We start from the raw sequence: 21,912 nt of genomic DNA on the forward strand, positions 1-21,912 counted from the left end.
GACTCATAAGCCTCTGGACCACCCTTTATTAATAGTTTGTTGTTAGGGGTGTTGACCTGTGGCCATACAGATCTTCATTGGTCTTGGCACACTTCTGTTCTTTTCGAACTATCATAAATTCTAGTTAAGGGGTTTTTTGGGTTTCTTTTTTTTTTTTTTTTTTTTTGAGGTGGAGTCTCGCTCTGTCGCCCATGCTGGAGTGCAGTGGCGCAATCTCACCTCACTGCAACCTCCACCTCCCTGGTTCAAGCGATTCTTCTGTCTCAGCCTCCCAAGTAGCTGGGAATACAGGCACGCGCCACCACACCCACCTCATATTTTTTTTTTTTTTTTTTTTTTTGAGATGGAGTCTCCCTGTGTTGCCCAGGCTGGAGTGCAGTGGCGCGATCTTGGCTCACTACAAGCTCCGCCTCCCGGGTTCATGCCATTCTCCCACCTCGGCCTCCGAGTAGCTAGGACTACAGTCGCCCACCACCACGCCCGGGGCTAATTTTTTGTATTTTTAGTAGAGACGGGGTTTCACCGTGTTAGCCAGGATGGTCTCGATCTCCTGACCTCGTGATCCGCCCGCCTTGGCCTCCCAAAGTGCTGGGATTACAGGCTTGAGCCACTGCGCCCGGCCATTTTTTTGTATTTTTAGTAGAGATAGGGTTTCACCATGTTGGTCAGGCCGGTCTCGAACTCCTGACCTCGTGATTCGCCCGCCTCGGCCTCCCAAAGTACTGGGATTACAGGTGCAAGTCACCACCCCCGGCCTTTTGGTTTCTTTTTTAATGTTTCCCCAGATACTTAATTATGGTTCCACAGCAGCTCTGTGGGATCAGCAGGGAGCAGATGGGGAGCTGATCGTGGAGGCAGTGTAGCAGAGTGGCTAAGAGCACGGCCTTAGGGTCACGTTCCTCATCTGTCACCAGCGTGTGACTTTGGGCAAAGACTGGACCTTTTTTTTTGAGACGGAGTCTTGCTCTGTCCCCCAGGCTGGAGTACAGTGGCACGATCTTGGCTCACTGCAACCTCCGCCTCCCGGGTTCAAGCGATTCTCCTGCCTTAGCCTCCTGAGTAGCTGGGAATACAGGCACATGCCACCACACCCACCTAATTCTTATATTTTTAGTAAAGATGAGATTTCACTGTGTTGGCCAGATGGTCTCAATCTCTTGACCTTGTGATCCACCCACCTCGGTCTCCCAGAGTTCTGGGATTACAGGCGTGAGCCACTGCACCCGGCCAGGACTAGACCTTTCTAAGCCTCAGTTTCTTCACATGTAAAGTTGAGATAAAATAGTGTTCTTCTAAGGACATCAGAGGATTGTGTGGGAAATAGTCCTGGAATCCCAAGTATAAAGCATAGGACCAAAGGGCTTTTTTTTTTTGGAGATGGAGTCTCACTGTGCTGCCCAGGCTGGGGTGCAGTGGCGTGATCTCAGCTTATTGCAACCTCTGCCTCCTGGATTCAAGCGATTCTCCTGCCTCAGCCTCCCAAGTAGCTGGATTACAGGCACACACCACCACGCCTGGCTAACTTTTGTATTTTTAGTAGAGATTGGGTTTCACAATGTTGGCCAGGCTGGCCTCAAACTCCTGACCTCAGGTGATCTGCCCATCTTGGCCTCCCAAAGTGCAGGGATTACAAGCGTGAGCCACCACACCGGGCCCAAAGGGCATTTTTTATTATTACTGTAACTGTCATGATTATTTGTAGTCATACAAGTTAGTAGCAGATGTGGAATTAAAGCCCAGACTCAGGGACATGAATCCCAGTGCCCTTTTTTGCTGTATCATAATAAGTGAAACATTAGCATCTGCCAGCTCTCCAGAAATAAGAGCAAGTAGTACGATTACAAAATGAGATTGTAAGTTTGATCAAACGTAGTCTCAGGTATACTCTTTCTGGGCCTGGCGCTGGTGTCAGTCTTTATCCCTGAGTGCAGATCATTTCTCTCCAGAGAGTTGATCATTGCCTGTCTGCACAACGCAGGGAAGCTGTAGAAGGGCAGGAAGCCTCTCCTGAAATACGCATCCCCAAAGAAGGAGCGGAGCAGCTGCACCTCCCTCCACTCTTTCAGCAACAAGCTACAGTCATTTCTTTGGTAACATCTGCCCTTCTCTGGCCTTGCAGCATAAATTCTTCTCCTTAAGCCTTTCCCCTGGCTTGAGGCCAACCTCAAAGACTTCCTGAGACTTGAGGAGCGGTTCTAACTTCATGAGTAAGAACCAGGTCCCAGAGTCAGACAGATAGGAGTTTGAGTTTGAATTCTTGCTTCCCAGCTGGTAGCTCTGCAATCTCAGGCAGATTATCTTCTCCCAGCCTCAGTTTTCCCATCTGTAAAACACACGATTGCTGTGAGGTTTAAATAAAACAAGGCGTAAAGTGCCCTGTAGAGTTCCAGACCTCATAGATTCTTAGGTCTAGAAACTCTGTCTCATGATCTCAGCCCCAGCTCCTTCCTTGATAGATAGTAGTGAATGCTTGGATATTTTTAAGGTTTGATGATTTTTTTAATTTTAATTTTTAGGAAAGCTGAGCAAGGTTGGGCTTTCATGATATAACTGATTAACTTAGAAAGCTGAATTAACCATCCTACGTTCTAGGTGTCATGTTGGTAAAGACCTGGCTTGCTGAGCCAAGTTTAACTTGAATTCAGAGGAAAAAGAAAAACTGAACTAAATTGTGTTACTAATTATCGCATAGATATACATAACCCGAGAGAGAATTTTACGTGTGATTCATGTCAGTAGTAAAAAGAATAAACTAGATGCTGGATACAACTTTTAATTCTGTTGTGCATAAGAAATACCGTGTGTCTTAATTGCTGTCCTCAATTTGAGCAGCTTTCTAGCATGTGAACTAATGCCAGGCATGTAAATGTGGGTTCAGTTGCTAGGCCTTTCATTCAGATAGCCAGACACCTCATTACAGGGCCCCTCTCCTTCACCCAGCGCGATTGAAGCCCATGGTAAATGTCCCTTTGGCACATACATTTTTGGGCTTCTGTGAACAGAAAGAAAGCGAGTGAAGCATCTGTAAAATGTATATTTCATATTTAGGTATATAAAATATATATAGCTATGTCTGGGTGTGTGAATGTTCACCTACCTACAAAGAGAATAAATTTGATCTTTCAACTTTACTGGGAAGCACTCAGAAGGTTCTAGGGACCATGGGGGTAAAACTCAGCTTGGCAATAAAGTGATTAAAACAAAACCCTTCCATTTAGCTTAAAAATACCTTGGAAGTTGGCAATATCAAGGTGCAGGCTTTCACAAAAACCTCCTACCTTTGCTACTACTTTTTATACTAAAAATAGTCCAGCCTATTTATCTTAGACTCCCATCTGTTGCTTCTTGATAGGTGTGAAATCTTCATCATCAAAGTATACACACACCCAACCATATTTTTCCTACAAGCGTTTTTGTCCTGTGAAATATACCTGTAAACTTATCCTAACAAAGGAACCGTTGCTGGTGCTGCGAGATCTTAAAATAAGTTCAGAGCCCCCTGCCCATCCTTTCTGATGGCCTGTGTTTTCCAAGATCAGTAGGATATTAGAGACAAAGGTGCGTTGCCTGCGCGGATGGATGGTTGGAAATGTGTTTTCTGAACTACCCATGGTCCTCTAGTTGCAAGTTAGCTTCATTAACCAGGACTGACTCTGTGGCTTTGAGGGTGGGAGAGCCAGTCCTGCCAGATATTCGTGTGCCCTGAGGGGTTTGACCCGCTCTCATTATAGGAGCATTTTCCCTGTCTGGGGCTGAGGTGGTGCTGCATAACTCTGCCCCACTCTGTCTTCAGTTTAAATTTAGATTGTCCTCCCCAGAAGACAACTGAAAAATACCTCATTCATTCTCAAGAGGGGCAATTTTAAAATAAGGTATTTCTGGAAGCGGGGGTTAGGGAGGAGTGAGCTATTTTTTCCTAAGAATTGTATATTGTTTTTTTCTGCCATTAACGTATTCTTATATTTTACTAAAACTGACCTTATCATTTGAAACCTGTGAACCTAGTTCTATCATGTTTTTTTTTCCCTACGTATTTCACTTGTATACACCCTCACGTTATATATATGTAATTTTTTTTTTTTTTTTGGTTGGGAAGAAAAGATGCCTCATTTTGAAACCTAAAGGGGGGAATAAGAAAAACCCTTTGTAATATATTGCCATATTATCACTAAATCCCCTGACAGTTGTGACACAGAAGCAAGTCACCTGTCACTTAAGCTTGAGGTCTCTTTAATTTTCTCCTGGAATTCGCACCAGGCTGTCTTTAATTTGAGGCCTTTATTGGAATTCTGAAACCTCTCTGCCTCCCTGGCTCTCAGATCTATTCTGAGAGCTGTTACAGAATGTATACAATAACCAACAGAGGGATTCGGAGAGGGCTGGAGCTCTGTTTATTTAACACTCTAGAGGGATTTTTGTGCTTATTCGGTCCTGGCTGCCCGGCTTTCAATATCGCTTTGACAACCATTCTGCCCTTCTCATTAATTTTAAACAGTTAAAACACAAGAAAAAGAGGAAAAAGTTTTCATTATTAAAGTGCTTTACTTTTTAATAACAGAGGATTCTGTCCGCCAGGGGAAAGGGCATCCTCGCTAATTTCACATTCATATTAAAAAAAAAAAAGCACACAGGGAAGGTGACAGTTGTGCTGCTGAGGTGGCTTAACGAAAGGAGGGCAGCAAAAAAAAGTTTGCATTTCACATCAGTTAAGAGGGTTTAAAAAAAAAAAATCCTTGTTAATGACAATAGCAAATGTCCACTTTGGTAACACGGCTCCTAAGCGACTCTTCTCCTGACATTTTAGCGGATAGAACCCTTAGGGGGACCTTGTATTGTACTGTGACATCAGCGAGACTGTCATCAACCAAACAGGTAGCAGGAATGATTTGACTCAACTAAAAACATTTTCACGTTGTTAAGTCTCTTAATATAGAGATGAACGTTGATCCGGAGAATGAGGCTTTTTCTTTCCTCCCCTTTGTTCTTCCTCTGTCAGCCTTAAAGGTGAAAGGGAGGCTCGGGGATTCTTGGTGAGGCCAGATGCAAACGCTCATACACCGTCCTCTACAAGGTTAAGCAGCACGACCTGGTCTCACTCTGGATTTTCCCCAGGGGCTCACACTGGGGTGGCCGGTGGAAGTAGAGGCACCAGCACCACTCAAGTGATCAGTGTCACTTGGCAGGTTGGCCTCATTGGGTGGAAGAATCTGTGTTCTCTTGATTTCACGTTCAGTAGAAAGCACTCATATTTGTTTTAAGCTATTGGAGACAAAAGCCACTGGTTTTTAGAGGGGATATTTAAAAAGGAAATTTTTTTCTCTGGTACTGCTAAAGGATGAAAAGAAAATAATCATCTATTTTATTATCATTTTCCATCTGTAGGCTCTTTGCATGCACACAGATGCTACCTCTTACACAGGGACAATTTGCTGCAGAGATCCAGGCAGTTTTTGAATGTCGTGTCCTGGAACAGCCCTCTCACTCCTTAATAGATTCCTGGGAACTCAGCACAGTGGCCATGGGCTGGAGGAATAAATCTGAAACACTAGAAGTCTGAACCGCTCTAGGCACTGAGGAAGCCTGCTCTGAAATTCAAGCATAGGGGTAACTTTTTAAGGCAGAATTTTAGGCAGGTCACTGTGGAGTGCTCATGAAGAGAAACTGTCAGTGTTCCACTGGTGTGTATAAGGGAAAGGTGAAGATCCCTAGGAGATCCAAGACCCATTTGAAAACAGCTCATGTTCAGTGATGTTTTAAATGTCTGAATTGGACTTGGAAAATTCCAAAGTGTCTCCAGTGGTCTTTGATTTTGAACAGGCATGGTAAGAGGTCAGGAAGAAAAGTGAGTAAATAAGTAAACAGACCTGATCTTCTCATAAAGCCATCCTCGTCTTTACTTGACTTTAACATCTCTATAGCTCCCTTTTTTTCCCTAGTAATATTGAAAGGATTACACTTGTTGGCCCCTAGGTGGTTACTGTGTGATTTTACTGTTATTAAATCTATTATAAACTGCTTCATTATTCCTGACTTTGACTCTATCTCTCCTTTAATCCTTCCGTCGCCCTCTCAGAAATCCCATGCTGTTGGCCCCCAGGAAATCCGAGAGCGAGCCACAGTCTTGCAGACGGTATTTGAAGATTACGTGCACTCCAGTGAGAGGAGGGTCTCCTGGGCAAAGAAAGGTCGGTCTATTTCCTAGGTGCTTGTGCAGTGGATAGCCCAGCAGAGTGCTCTCCCCCACCTTCACCCACATACCCCCAAACCGGTTGAGAGGCCATCGTGGGGTCCCTGCTCACCAGCCAAAGCCTTCAATCTCCATAATTCTGCAGGGTTTGGAAGCAGGCACGGAAGGCTTTAAAGTGATATTAAATGTTAATTTCGTCCTTCCCCATGTTTTGCACAAATGAGGCTTTATCTTGGCTTATATGAGGACTAGAGTTTTGACCCAACAACTTGGATCTTTTAAGGATCTGTTTTCCTCTTTGAAAACCAGATAGAAGAGATGTGACACGTTAGTAGAAACAGTTGTAGAGATGGAAATTAGAGATGAAGGCCAGAGCTGGAAATATTAGACCTAAGCAGTTCCTATTTGAAGGCACAAAGAAAAATGAGAAAGAACAGTACTAAGGAAGAGCCATAGACCATGAACCAAATTCCTAGGAAATTTATAAAAGAATTAGGTACTGATTTAATATTCAGACCCTTTGTAGGATAAATTGACTCCTGGGATCACCATGCATTAGATGTGGACATCGCAATTCACGTTGAGTAATAAGCAGTGCATGGCTGAAGGGGGTTTATGATCACTGGTACTTTTTATTGTGGTATGTCTTGGCCAGAGACTGACCATGTCTAATGAGACTTACTCCATGCTGGAGGATGCACAGGGTTTTTTTGTTAGTTGCCTGCTATTTTGAGAAGAGTACCAGGCTGGCTTACAAATATCAGAACACTGTAGCATCCTCTCTTTTTATAAATAGAAATGCTTTAAAAACTATTCATTTGACAAATATTTATCAAACTGGGCACTATTCCAAGTGCTTGGAATACATGAGAGATCAAAATAAAAATCCTTGCTTTGTGAAGCCAACATGTTAGTGGGGTCAGGGGCAGCAGACAGCGAGCATAATAAATATAAGAAATAGTCTGTTTCAAGGTGACAAGAGCTATGGAGTCAGTAGAAGGAGATGGGGGAGGTGAAGGGGTGACATAGCAGAGTGCATTTTTAATGGGGTCAGAGTGAGCCTCATTGTGTAGGTGACACTTGAGCAAAAACCTGAAGTGGGATGAGCCCCGTGGCTCTCTAAAGGAAAGGCATTGTGGGCAGTGGGAGTCGGGGCAGAAGAGCTCGAGGAAGGCAGTGTGGATGGAAAGGGGGTGCTGACCAAGGCAGAATCACGTAGGACTTTGGGTCTTCGTCGGAATGAAGGGGGAGCGGAAGTGTGGTGGGATCTGACTTCGGTTTGAAAGATACCATCTGGCTGCTGTGTGAGAATAGACTAGTGGGGGTCAAAGGTAAAAGCTGGGAGACTGGCTGAGGAGCAATTGTGATCACCAGGAAACATAGATGATAAAAATGGGTTAGTCAGCAAATATTTTCGAGGACCTCTTACATACCTTTAACACATTATAATTGCAATTCTTGGTTGTCATCATTAAAAATCAGAACCACACAAGGTAAAAGATGAAGTCCCAGTCATTACCACTGTATATACACTATATATCCTTCTAGACTTTTCTCTGATAATATCCTGTCTTAGCATTTCCCTAAAGTGAATTCAACAATTCCCAAGGGTTTTCCTACCTTGCTACCTCTAGAGGAGTATTGCTGTGTCTCTCAAGAGGAATAGGGTCTTTGTCACAGTGTAACTTTACAGAGTTTGGACCTTTGATGAAAGTTAGGCAAATTCAACTGGCTGTGCAGTACATAACAAGGTGTTGTGCTACTGAATTCCAGGGCTGGTATCAAAGTTGCAATGGAAAGAAAGAAATCAAACCCACACTGTCACCTTCGATTTTGGTGTCAGTGATGCTTCAGATATTTTGGCAAGACTACAACTATTTCAAGGTGTCTGGGTCTTCGGAGTAGAAGTTACAGTAATTCTTAAAGGATGTGGTTTTGGGTTTTCTCTCACCGTCATTACCGTTGAACTTGTTAATACCATGAAACAAGCAGAGTCACTTGTCTTTTGTTTAAGGAATATTGGAACAGGGTCACTTCCCAATGTTTATATACCATGAAGGAAATAAATGTATCATGTCTCTTATTTGCTAATCGATTTCCACACCAGATTGATGATGGGCTGGGACAACGCCGCCTCTTACAGAGCTCAGTCACCCCATTTCAGACATAAGTCTTGCCATCATTCCTTCTCTCCTGTTTCTTAGGACTAAGTTTTGGAGGCTTGAGAGAGTACACACGTATTTGCCACCCTAAATGTATTGAATTTACAACGTAGGAACAGCCACTCCACCCCACAGGTGGAGACAGTCTTTTGCATTTCAATCTGCATATGCAAATTCCACACTATTGACTTGCTTCCCTTTTATGCCATTTCAGAACTCACCTCATGAATAATTAACAAAGCAGCTGGCTTTTGCCTTGATGGCAGAAAACTAGTTAGAAACTGGGCCAAGTATGTATTTGTTTTCCTTTTGCATTTTCGGACCCAGTCATTGTTAATAACCAGCATTTAATTGTCAGTTTCCAGAAGCAGTTACCCCTTTTTTCCTCTGTTTTCTTGCATCAATTTTAGCTAGGGATTCAAGCTGTAAAAAGAGTGGTGACATAAGTTTGCATTCCAGACTCCTGAACAAAAATTTTGGAAGCTAGTCCTCTGCCTGCAAATGACCATTGCTCCTGTGGCTTAATGCTCTCCGTCTTCAGGTCTCCCTGCAGACCAGAAACTCCGTGTAGGATTTATGCCTGTTTGGAAGGGATACTTCTCAAAGTCTAGAAAACCCATACCAGTGATGACAAGTCATTCTTCTCCCCTCAGTGGGGTCAGAGCTAGGCTGGGCACTTTACCAAATGCTTTGTCTTTAAGAGAACAGCAGGGCAACCTCCTTGCCTACATCCTTTCCATAGTTGTCACTGTAGGGGTTGGGTGGGAAGATGCATGTGCCTTTATTCTGCACTGAAGGGTGCTCTTGTGGGAGTGGGGGCTGGGGTTGGGAGGAGCAGAGATGATCTTCACCTTCCAGGCTGGAGCTTTGTTTATTTCTGACTGCTTTATCTTACAAGTCATCATAAGATACCACTAGTTTCTGATCCAAATGTCCAGGAATGAGAAAGGACGGTGTGTCCATGCGAGATACTAGAAAACAGATTTGCCCTAATTCAGGCACCTTAAGTGGTTGGCAAGAAATAGGAATCAGTGACTGCAAAGTGCTGAACTCTGGTGGCCTGTAGCTTCATCCATCACCCCAAATAAATGTCTACTTTCATTACTTCTCCACTTTCCACTTGTGTGGGTCCCACAGCCCCTGTTCCTTCTGCACATTCTAGACACTGCCAACATGAGCCACTTCCTGCTCCTTGAAAGGTCCTGCAGACAGCTGCTGCAGCATCTGAAATTCCTGCTTCTCTGAATTATCCAAACATGGGAGTCCATGCAAGTATGTGAGGACAACCAACTGTCGCCGTCCCGGTGAGACAGGAGCCTTGAGGACAAGGAGGGTTAGTAAAGATATGCAGCGTGAAATGCTGCCTGACCAGTTGTCTGGGGAGAAAACACTTCCTGCCACATCTTGGCAAACTCATTATCCCTGTAAAGCTGTTAGCTGGACACCTACGTCTCCTGGGACAGATGTTCTCAGCGCTCAGCTCATAGGATTGGTGGAGAGAAGGAGAGGAAGAGAGGTGACCAGGGTGGAAGCCCAGGGGCTCATCCGCTTACACAGAAGAGAGGTAGGGAATGAAGAGACCTAGAGTGGGATTTGGCTGACTGAGGTTTTAAAAGCGCAGGCTCTTGGTTTGGTTTCGGCTTGACTTGGTTTCAGTCTCGTCTTTTTTTAGACCAGAGTAAGTGTTGAGGGTTGGGAAAAGAAAGAGGTTGAGGAGAAGAGGGTTGAATCTCCTGAGTCACGTAGCAGTAGAGCCTTTCCCTCCGAGGGCTTGGCTGTGGGGCTCTGTGTCTGGTGGTATCAGAACCCTCCAAATAGTACAGACCATTTGAAGCGTTAAAGATTTTCCTTGAAAATGTCCCTGGTTATTAAAAAGGGGAGTAAGCACAGATTTAAGAGTGGGGTACAGGCTGGGCGCGGTGGCTCAAGCCTGTAATCCCAGCACTTTGGGAGGCCGAGACGGGCAGATCACGAGGTCAGGAGATCGAGACCATCCTGGCTAACACGGTGAAACCCCGTCTCTACTAAAAACTACAAAAAACTAGCCGGGCGACGTGGCGGCGCCTGTAGTCCCAGCTACCCGGGAGGCTGAGACAGGAGAATGGCGTGAACCCGGGAGGCGGAGCTTGCAGTGAGCTGAGATCCGGCCACAGCACTCCAGCCTGGGTGACAGAGCAAGACTCCGTCTCAAAAAAAAAAAAAAAAAAAGAGTGGGGTACAGAGGAGTTGCCTTGGTTATTATTGCTCATCGATTGGGAAAAGGAGTTCACTTTACTCGGTAAATAGAGCTTTGATGGATTCCCCAGGATCCTTCCAGGAGCTGATCTGCTAAAATGACACTTTTTATTACTGTTCATAAACGCCAATCTCCAGGTGCTGCTGGGATATTATGTTTAAGCTGTGGGCAAACTTGCCAGTCCAGTGGCTCAACAAGGAGAGTGAGGAAGTGAAGGCTGGTGTTCAGTGCTTGCCTCCATCAGACACCGTCAGCTGGGCTCTGGCTCAGCTGGCGGAAGAGCAGGATTGGAGGTGAAGAGAGCAGTGACAGGAATGGCGGGGAGTGCTTTGCAGAACATTCCCCTCCTTCCTTGTTGGAGTGAGAAGTGAGTGGACACTCAGTTTTCATTGTTACTTCCAGAGATATTCAAGGGGGAACCCAATCTAATCTTTCCTCAAGGGAATGCCTAGTTAAGTAGACCAAAGCTCCACCCTCCTGGGAATGAGTCTGGCCCTTTTCTGGGGGAGGTGGGACCTACAACAAGGACCCCCTTTTCTGAGTTTAATTTAATTTTCTTTGAGATGGAGTTTGGCTCTTGCCCCCCCAGGCTGGAGTGCAGTGGCACGATCTCCACTCACTCCAACCTCCGCCTCCCAGGTTCAAGTGATTCTCCTGCCTCAGCCTCCCAAGTAGCTGGGATTACAGGCGCCTGCCACCAGGCCTGGCTAATTTGTGCATTTTTAGTAGACAGGGTTTCACCATGTTGGCCTCTGGTCTCAAACTCCTGACCTCAGGTGACCCACCTGCCTCAGCCTCCCAAAGTGCTGAGATTACAGGCGTGAGCCACCGCACCTGGCTGCTTTTCTTAATTTTAAAATGGGACTGAAACTTTCCTGACAGAATGTTTGATAAACATCCCTAAATTGTCAGTCCTCAAGGGACTATTTTAGAGACTTAATAATTTTCTTTCTCCTTTAAAATTTTTTTAATTCCCTTTTTTACACATTCTTTGAGTAAGAAGCACTGTATTGGTTAATCCTGGATACTTTTAAAATGAACTTGGTTTTAAAATCCCATGAGAAAGGCTGGGTGAGGTGGCTCACACTTGTAATCCCAAGCACTTTGAGAAGCTGAGGCAGGAGGACCACTTGAGATCAGGAGTTCAAGACCAACCTGGGCAACGTAGTAAAACCCTGTCTCTACAAAAATAAAAATTTAAAAATTAGCCTGTAGTCCCAGCTACTCAGGAGGCTGAGGCAGGATTACTGGAACCCAGGAGTTTGAGGCTACAGTGAGCTATGATCACGTCACTGCGCTGCAGTCTGGACAACACAGTGAGACCCCGCCTCTTAAACAAATTTTAAATTTAAAAAGTCCCATAAGGGGGCCGGGCGCGGTGGCTCAAGCCTGTAATCCCAGCACTTTGGGAGGCCGAGACGGGCGGATCACGAGGTCAGGAGATCAAGACCATCCTGGCTAACACGGTGAAACCCCGTCTCTACTAAAAAATACAAAAAAAACTAGCCGGGCGAGGTGGTGGGCGCCTGTAGTCCCAGCTACTCCGGAGGCTGAGGCAGTGAGAATAGCGTGAACCCGGGAGGCGGAGCTTGCAGTGAGCTGAGATCCGGCCACTGCACTCCAGCCTGGGCGACAGAGCGAGACTCCGTCTCAAAAAAAAAAAAAAAAAAAAAAAAAAAAAAGTCCCATAAGTACACAGAAAAGCTGGTATCAGGGATTGCCTGTGGATAAGGGAGCTGGAGGTGGGGCTTGTGGTGAAGGGGGCATTGGTGGTAATGTCATTCATTCATAGTAAACATGACAGTCATAATAAAGCCTTTTGAACTTTGTGAATTTTGTAACACACTAGCATGCATTAACTATTCAAAAGTAAGTAAAATTTAATTAGGAAAAATGTGTTAATATAAATGTCTAATGATTTTCTCATTTTCATAAGAAAGCGATGTCCTGTGTTGATCATCTCTTAGTTTCTTCACCCATTCTCTCCTTTCACTCGTTTACACAACAGACATCTACCAACTGCCTGTTGGTACCAGGTGCTGTGCTGGGCCTCACCCTGTTGGATTGTTAGAAGCTCTGTGGTCAAATCTGAAATTTTACTGGGCATATTCAAGTAATAATTGTGGTCCCCTGTAGTTTTTTTCTTTTTGTTGTTTAGGAATTGAAGAAATACACAGAAGTCTAGATTTTAGTTGTTTGTGTATGTTGTAATTGTCATGTTTCGTTGCCTGGCAAGATAAAGTACAGAAGATAATCATTAGGCCAGGCACTTTGGAGCTTGGAGACCCCGGTCCTGACAGCTTCCCTCCCCACTCCCTTTTCTTTTCTTTCAGCTCTGCAGTCCTTCATCCAAGCCTACGCCACCTACCCCAGGGAGCTGAAGCACATCTTCCATGTCCGATCCCTCCACCTTGGGCATGTGGCGAAGAGCTTCGGGCTAAGAGATGCCCCCAGGAATCTTAGTGCCTTGACTAGAAAGAAAAGGAAAGCACACCTAAAAAGGTAAGATGAGCTGAATTCGTCCCGTGACGGGGCTAGAGAGCTCCGTTCACATGAGCACCAGTGAGGTGAAGTGCTAGCTGCCATGCTCACCACAACTCTCTTCTCACTCATACCTGCCCTTCTCCCAATAAACAAGCACTTGGAATGAGAAGAAAGCCCCCTCATCTTGCCGAAATTCAGGGGTGTCTCCTTTTGCGCCCAAATGCGGTGGGGTTCATAGGACTCGCTGTAGTCGGAGGTTCAGCTGTGCTGCGGTCTGCCCTGGCAAGCATCCGAGATGTGTATGACACATTCTGGTGTGTTCTGTGTGACAAGCCCTAGGAGCATACTTTGTTCCAGTGAGATGGAAGGGCTGAGTGCCTGAGCCACAGATTCCAGGAGCTGCCGAAGCCCAAATCTCTAACAGGCTGGCGTTGGGGTCAGCACTGGGCTCCTTACTACTGAGTTGCACCTCCAGTGGTGAGCACTCATCAAGGCAAGAGCAGTGAGCCCTTCCCCTTTACTCCCAAAAACAGCGTGTTGAGGACTGTCCAGTGGTCTTGGGGAGAGGAGGGGGAGAGGAAGAGGTATTGCCCTGTTCGAGGCTGGGCTCTGAGTCTGCACGGTGCTGAGATGATTTCCCTCAGCACGCTACATTTGTAAAAGGCTTTCTTCCTCTTCTCAAAGACATGTGTTCTTTTAGTACCAGCCTCAGCCCCTCACAGGAGCGAGAGTGCTTGAGGCCCTGTGAGCTACTCATGTCAGAACTTTGGGGTGGATGGTCTCATTGTTTATGTGGGAATGGTCCGTCGAACAAATGTTTGGGGCACAGAGACTTTTTTCTCACCTGCCCTGATTTCCAGGTTCAATCCTAGAATGTTCTGGATGGTTAGTTTGCATTGTTTATCCTCCCTTTTCCACGTTAATTTACAAACGCCAGAGGCTCCCCCACTGATTCTGGGAATCTGCAGGAAGGACCACTCTGCACTGCCTGTTCCCACACGATGTCTGGCTTGCCTGTTTACCAGGAAGTGTCAGGTATTCCATCAACTTTGTCAGGGCCCTGTTTCTGTAGCCTGTCACGGCCAAGACAGAGGGACCACCCAGTGGAGAGAAGTGACCATTGGTCCTGCAATCAGGGAACTTGGACTGAAGTCAGCTCTGTTCTGATGTGAGTTTGGGGCCATGCCTTTTCTTAACGTCTCACAGCCTCGATCTCAACTACGCTAGGGAGAAGAAAATCCATGTTTTTAGTTACTTCACAAGATTGTCTTGAGAATCAAAATCAGGTGATTCCTGTAATCCCAGCACTTTGGCAGGCCCAGGCAGGCAGATTGCTTGAGGCCAGGAGTTAGAGACTAGCCCGGGCAACATAGTGAGACCCTGTCTCTACAGAAAAAAAAAAAAAAAAAGATGAGGTGACTTGTGAATATGCCTTTTGAACCATACAGGGCCCTACAGATGAAGATCCTTACAAGCTAAAAAGCGTATTCGGGGACATCCAACTTGACCTTTCTGGGGGACTTGGCACCTCCACGTGTCTTTGGAATGGATAGAATGTTGCCTAATTCTGTTGCCAGTTTTGGAATTTTTAAGATGCTTGATTCTTTTCTGATACTAATAACTCTCACATAAGACAATGCTCCAGTAATTCTTTGAGGAAAAACAAACAGTTTCCCTGTGCTGCTGTCCTGCAGTGCCTAGATGAGTGTGGACGTGTCCTTCTCTGGTTCCTTCTAGGCCATTTTGAGGTTCAGGGGTGCAGAGCAGGGCTGCAGCCCAGAGACATTTCTGCTCGTCCTGTGCTAGAGCCAGGCTGTCCTCCCGGAGGGCCAAGATGCCTCAGCTCTACTCCCAGGTGCTCTTGACTGGGCCAGGATTCTAGGCTGCAGGGCCCGGGAACTGGGTTCCTGTCTTAGGATCTGCTGTCCCCAGTACCCATGCATGTTAACTTTTGAGTGTGGGGTGAAACCATGAGGCTTCACAGCTGGTGACTGAGAGTAGCCTCATCAGAAGCCTGACCATTTTGTCACCATCTCGGCAATGGTGGTACTTTGAGGGCGGAGGAAGAGACCTGCCAAATGATTACTGTTAAGAAACACACATCTGGCCAGGCGCGCTGTCTCACTCCTGTAATCCCAATACTTTGGGAGGCTGAGGCGGGTGGATCACGAGGTCAGGAGTTCAAGACCAGCCTGGCCAAGATGGTGAAACCCCATCTCTACCAAAACTACAAAAATCAGCCAGGCGTGGTGACAGGCACCTGTAATTCCAGCTACTCGGGAGGCTGAGGCAGGAGAATCGCTTGAACCTGGACAGCAGAGGTTGCAGTGAGCCGCACCACTGCACTCCAGCCTAGGTGACAGAGTAAGACACTGTCTCAAAAAAAAAAAAAAATGGAAACACACATTTTTGTTTATTCCTCTTCCCTGAAAATAAATGCAATCCCAAGATTTCATAGTTAGCAGATGATGTGCCTTTATGACTGGAGATTTCATTAGCAAGTGTTAATCCAGATAGCAGCTCCTCAGACCGGCCCAGCTCCTGGAAAGCAGAGAGGAGGCCTGTGGGCGGGGGAGTTGGAGCCAGCATTGTCCTTACCTTGAGAAGCCGCTAGGGAGAGAGCAGCCCGCCGCCTCCTGCCCCAGCTGACCCTCGCTAGCAGATGGGCACCAAGACCACGATACCCCTGTGAGCAGGGGATTTAACAGGGCTTTATTTAGGGAAGAATGGGCTGATTAGCCGATAAAGAGCATGTAAGATGGCATGGGGCAGCCTTTGATGTCTGGCTGGCGCGGCAGGGAGCCGGGCGGTGAGTGACAGCAGTGTGTCACAGGATTACTCCGCCCGTGACAATGCCTCTCTCTGTTCTTGCCATGTCCCCACTCTGTTACAGCTACTTTTTCCGTTGTTATGCCCTTCTTTTGAAGGCATTTCTCTTCACACTCCTTAGATCCTCCCCCAACCCCTGCCTTTCGAAGGCAGACGGGCACTCGAGGATACAGTAGGTACCTTTTTTTTTTATTTGGGGAAATCTTGTCACTCCTGGAGGAGGAATGAGTTTGCAGCTAATCTGCACATGGACCGTATAATTGTGGTCAGGGTAAGCGGCAGAGAAAACTTGACAGATTTTCCACACCTCAGTCAGGGTTTGAGTAAATGCCAGTTGCTGCTTTTTGAGGACTGGAAAGAAAAGTCCATTAAACCCCACGAAGTGTGAGAGTTATGCTGTGGTCACAATTACTGTTCTGAGCTGAAACGTCTCCTCTGAAATCCATCTGTCAAGAAAGAGAATGGGTTCCTTATGTTTTGTATGGGTGAATAAAATAATGGCACTAAATTCTCTAAACTATTCTGCATTCCATTTTACGGTGTTTACTGCCTAGAATAATTATATATTATGTGCAAACCTGTGATATCTGCAAGCCAAATCCATCAGACTAACAGAAGCCTGTCTCACCTGTCATATGCCAAGCGGGAGCTCAGGCGGCTATTAGAATGGGGATCGGGAGCAGGTTAGAGAGGAGGCTGTTCGGCTGGTCCGTGCGATGGGAGAGGGACCCTTCATCTCTTATTGCCTTTAGTCCTTCACTCGACCACTTTTCAGAAAAGGAAAATAAATGGTTCATGGCCCCAAATGAGATCTTAATGACTAGGTTCCTGTCGACTTCTCCAGTGCTCAGTTCTGAAAGGGACCAGTAAATATCTTCCCCTACACACAGAAATACAGTCATAGTCACAAAAACTCTTTTGACACCTACATGCAAACCTGTCAGAACAGCCCCCACCCCAAACACTGACATAGACATGTACACAGAGAGTAGGTGCTATCGGTAAAATATTGAGTGGCCCCCTTAGCAACATCCGTCATGAAAACAGCATTTTTCCTTCCATGAAATGCAGTTCTTATTTTGAAGCTATAGTAGATTCAGCAGTTTCTGAGTAGCAAAGGTAACATATCCTTCCAAAATCTCCATCTTTCCAGGAGATGCTGAGGCTCAGCTCTCTCTGCTGGGAGAGGCAGAATTGTGTTGTTTGCCAGGTGTCTGTCTGTCTGTCTAGGTCGTCACACGAGCAGAACATGTCAGGAACAGTGAGCAGGCAGGCACGCTCAATAGGGCCACGATTCTCTCTCATTTCGCTGCCACTCTGCGGAAAATGGCTCAATGATAGAGAAATGATGTGCCTTAAGTTCTTTGTGTTAGGCTGGGCACAGTGGCTCACACCTGTAGTCCTAGTGCTTTGGGAGGCCAAGCCCAGGAAGTCAAGGCTGTAGCGAACTGCGATCACTGTACCCAACATGGGTGACAGTGAGACACCATCTCTAAAAAATAAAAACAAATTGTAGAAATGTTTAAAGATCTTGGTGATACTGTGACAGTATGAAAGAGTGAGTCTGCTGTTTTTAAACCACCCTGTTTTATATGAATTATATGCTGTGCTCACGTACTAGTTTTTGCCCAGACGATTCAGTTTATAGTACCTGAGACTGGTTTTACCCCTTACTTCTGCCACCTGCCTTTCTAATGTTGTTCTTAGAGCTTAGAAACATCTGGGACATCTTCATTATCAGTAGTGCAATAATTTTGTCCCCCCTATTCCCAGCTTCCTCTTTAAGATTACTAGACAAACAGCAGTTTGAATTGTTGGAAAGTAGTTTTATTTGTATAAATTTTCTCAAGTCAGCTTAGCCCAAATGTTACCTGGTAGCTCCTAATTTTATCAGATAAGGTATAGAGTCTAAACTGGGGCTCTCTTACCCCTTAGTACCTAGTAGATCTGGACATGCTAAGTCAGTGCTCAGCGGGCCCTGATCAGGAGGAAGAGGGAAAGTGGGACCAGAACCAGCGCACCCTGTGGCTTGTGTGCCAGGCCCTGCAGAGGATTTCCTTAATCTCCCACACTTCGGAAGTTCTAGAAGTCATTTATTTTCTAAAATAAACCTCCTCGTGGAAATCATACACACCAGTCACCCCTTCTTCATAGATAGGACAGGTTCACAGATTTTTCCTGTCTGAATTATCACAAATGCTTCCAATTTGAAATTTTGCAAAGCTCTGGTTTGGGGCATTTTTCATCTTAGAAGGCCTGTGCTGTGGTGTTCGCTGATTCTCACCCTTGCTCATTCAGCGGTTGTCTAATACCTGGGAAGAGCTAACTGTGTGGAATAGAGCTCTAGCTTGAGGAGTCCGCACCCCCGTTAGCCCTCTCCCTTGCTCCTCTCTGGTTTCTCACGTGCCGACTCTGGGAGAATCAGTGATGGCATCTGGGTTTGAATCACACACCGGGATTGAATCCTGGCTGGGCCACTTGCAGTCTGTGTGCCTCTGGACAAGTCACTCAGTGTCTCTGTGCCTGGGTTCTCTGGCCTCAAAGGGAGGTACCCAAGTCGCCCTTTCATCGTGGGGGTCAAGCCAGAGGATGCGTGGAAACAGCGTGGTGTGCAGCACGGGAATAAGCGGGAGTACCCGGTGATCATCACAGCGACCATATTACCGCGTTGCTGCTTCCCCCAGCCCCCACCATTGTCGCAAATACCTGTGGAACCGAGAGTAAGAAAAGTGCCTTTTAGCACCCTGGAACTTTTCTTATCAGGAACAACCTTGAAAACATGGAACCGGGTCCCTCAAAGACGAGCATTAAGAAGCTGCAGCTGCATCTCCCTGTAAAGCAATATTCTCATCATTAGAGCAGCTTGGCTGCCAATTTTTATGTGGCATTTACAACCTCCCTAATATCACTTAATTAGCTGAAGGCAAACCTGGAATCTTGCCCACTGTGAAAACTTTCTCGATTTCATTGAGCCAGTTAGCATTCTGTAAAAAGACAGATTGGCCAAACATGAGATGAGAGGCTGGACGAAACCACACTCGGAGACATGAGGATTTCTCCGTGTAAATCCACTGCACCTGAGTCAGTGCTCATCTACTCCGTCTCAGCCGCGTCCAACGCTGTTGATCCCTCCGGCCTCCTTAAACCGGTCTCTTCCCTCCGCGTCCCAAACACTGTCTTTATAAATAGCAGCCCTCAGTGCCCCCGGCACACCATCTGAACCTCTGAAAGTCTCCCACCGAGTCTGCCTGTGGCCACGGTGCCACAGCCAGCCAGCACCTCCACAGCCCTCACCCCATCTTGCCCTGGCTTAGCACCTTTCAGTGGCATCCCGTTAGGCTGTGATTAGAGCAAGCCACAACAAACCCCCCTCCTCACAAAGGCCCCAGCCTTTGCTGACTGTTCAGCCTCATCCGACACCCCTGTTTCTTATCCTCTCCTCAGAGCCTTTGCCTGAACATATCCTGGGCCTGGACCTCTCCCCTCCCTGCGGTGCCCTCCCCAGCCAAGCAGACACCCTCACGCCTCTGTGCCCTGACCCTGGTCTGTCGTGGTGGCAGCTTTACATCTGCTGATGGTGTTATTTGTATGTGTGGTCAGCGTCTGCCCTCCTCGAAAGTGTAGCTTGGAGAACAGACCCTGCCTGGTTTTTGCTCATCATACAGGTTGGGTATTTCTCATCCAGAATGCTTGGGGACCAGAAGTGTGTCAGGTTTCAGTGTTTTCAGATTTTGTAGTGTTTGCGTTGTACAGGTTTTTTGAGCACCCAAACCCTGAAATCTGCAGTGCTGCAGTGAGCATTTCCTTTTAGTGTCACGCATCATGCATCATGCCGGTGCTCAGAAAGCTTTGGATTTTGGAGCATATCAGTTTTCAGATTTGAGATGTTCAACCCAAATGCCCAGCACCTGTGACAGAATCTGGCACATAGTAGGTGCTCAGTAAATTTTTGGTAATAGATGAGTAGAAACCAAAATGTCCTATAATTCTGAGAGGAAGTGCAAAAAGGAAAAGAAAAGGAGGAGGAATTGTTCTGACATGAAAAGGAGGTAAATCCCTCTTTATTGTGTAGTGAATTTGGAAAACAGCAAACCCTGCCTGCTGGGAAAGTCATCTTTCAGAACTCCATGGGCCGCTTGTCGGTCATTCTGTCCTAAGAGAACAGGCCTGGGGTTGGGATCTCCTTCCTCAACATAAAGGCATCCTCAGGAAGGACTGTATTCCCCCTACCGATGCCCCTCGTGGCCAAGCCGCTGGTTCTGTTCCCCAGTGAAGGAAGCCTGGGATCAGCCCACAGCACAGAGATGAATGGGCTCAGGAGTGGGGCCTCCACCCCACTTAGACAAGGCCAGAGCAGGCATCCAGGCAGAGAGAGGTCACTAGGCCTTGCCGGAAGACCAGAGCAAAACAGTTAGGACCACTAGAAGTAGCCATGAGGACAGATGTGGCAGTATATGGGGAAACAGAATGTGCTCTGGAAATCTGCTGGGGAATCATATGAAAATGCTCTGCCCAGGCTCCAACCCAGGAGACCGTGGTTCAGTAAAATCTAAAATTATGAAGAGTGAGATAGAAGTGACCATGAACTTGACCTAGGGACAGTCCCTGGGAACTTGAAAGAAATGTGGCCTCAGAGCAGATGATGAGATGTCCTCCTTCACATGGCAGGGCAGCGAGGTGCTGGCTGAATATATCCGTAGTTTAAAGATGAGTTAGGATTAATCAGTGGTTTTTTATGTAGACCATGGGCAAGCTGCACAGATGATAGCCAAGAACATGCTCTCGTGGCCTCTGTCAAGGGAGGCAGGCTGGCACCTCTGGAGTCCATGCTGGATCATCATGTCTTTAGGACATTTGTCTTAATAAACTCTCGTCCAGTGTGGACCAAGGGATCGGAGCACTACTGTGGAAGGCAACTGCGTTTCTTCTGAGTGGGGAACACCGGCCTGTAGTCACTCAGGGACCGTTTGTCAAATGAATCCATCTGTTGGTTATAGAGTTCACGCACGTCGTGTTCACAGGCAACTCCAAATGCGTTGCACGGTGTGGGCACACGCTCCAGCAGGGGGTCTGCCCTTCCCCTCTCAGCACACCCCATGCAAAGACAGTTTCCACTGCTTTACCTTCTTTCTATGGTCAGGTACTGTGGGCCTTACTTTTCAGGCTCTTGGTTTAATTACAGCTGTGCACACGCAGCTTTCTACATTTGGCCTTTTGCTTCCACTGTGATTTTTTTCTATCTGACACCATGCAATTACCAGCTTTCTGCCTCCTCGTGGAACAAACCCACCTTTCTCCCCACCTTGCTAATGAGGTGATTAGAGGATTTCACAGTGACCCTGAGCTTCCTCCACACCTGGGTCACCTGCAGACAGCGGGAACCACAGGGCATGCTTTCAGTCATGCAGTCAGGGCTGACAACAAAGAACAGGAACCCAGCCAGCCTCTCCCGGGACGATGCTGGAGACAGGCACATCCGCTGCTGGAGCTGCCCAAGCACTGGAATTAGAAGATATGGCTGGCCTAGCACGAACTGCTAGATGCCAGATGTGGCTGCGTGCAACAGGAGAGTACCAGCTCTTCATTAGCTCGTCCTCGCTCAGAGCTCTTCTAGTTCATATCATGTGAGAGATCAAGAAAGAACATGACAGTCCCCCAGGTCTCCCCTTGCTGCACACAAGGGTAGTTTTAGTCATCCCAAACCCCTCCTGTATTACAGCCGACTACCTACTCTCCTCTTCTAATCTAACGCTGCTTTCATTAAGCTGTTTTCTGCAATAGGAAGGTGTGTATCTGGGGCCCCTCCACCCTCTTAATGATGTCAGAACCTTTCCATCGTGTTATAACCTATACGAAATGACTTCAAGTCTTTTTCAAATATCTCCATGTTGGTCCCAGTGTTACAGCTACAGTCCAAAATGTAGAGTGATTCGTTAACTACTTAATAGTCAAAATGAGGGATACAGTTGAGAACCAGCATCCCAGAGCGACAGCATGTGACACTTTGTGCATGT

The 21,912-nt window shown here is 46.5% G+C and overlaps 1 protein-coding gene across 1 annotated transcript in view; it reads left to right on the top strand.

Moving 5' to 3' along the window:
* DDX31 (DEAD-box helicase 31) overlaps positions 1–21,912 on the top strand; it is a 79,274-nt gene that overhangs the window by 47,345 nt on the left and 10,017 nt on the right. Inside the window, 2 exon segments of the mRNA XM_010372826.2 lie at positions 6,074–6,185; positions 12,919–13,087. Coding sequence (XP_010371128.1) covers positions 6,074–6,185; positions 12,919–13,087 — 281 coding nt within the window.

This window comes from Rhinopithecus roxellana, chromosome 16 (assembly GCF_007565055.1).
Source record: "Rhinopithecus roxellana isolate Shanxi Qingling chromosome 16, ASM756505v1, whole genome shotgun sequence".
Lineage (NCBI taxonomy): Eukaryota > Metazoa > Chordata > Mammalia > Primates > Cercopithecidae > Rhinopithecus > Rhinopithecus roxellana.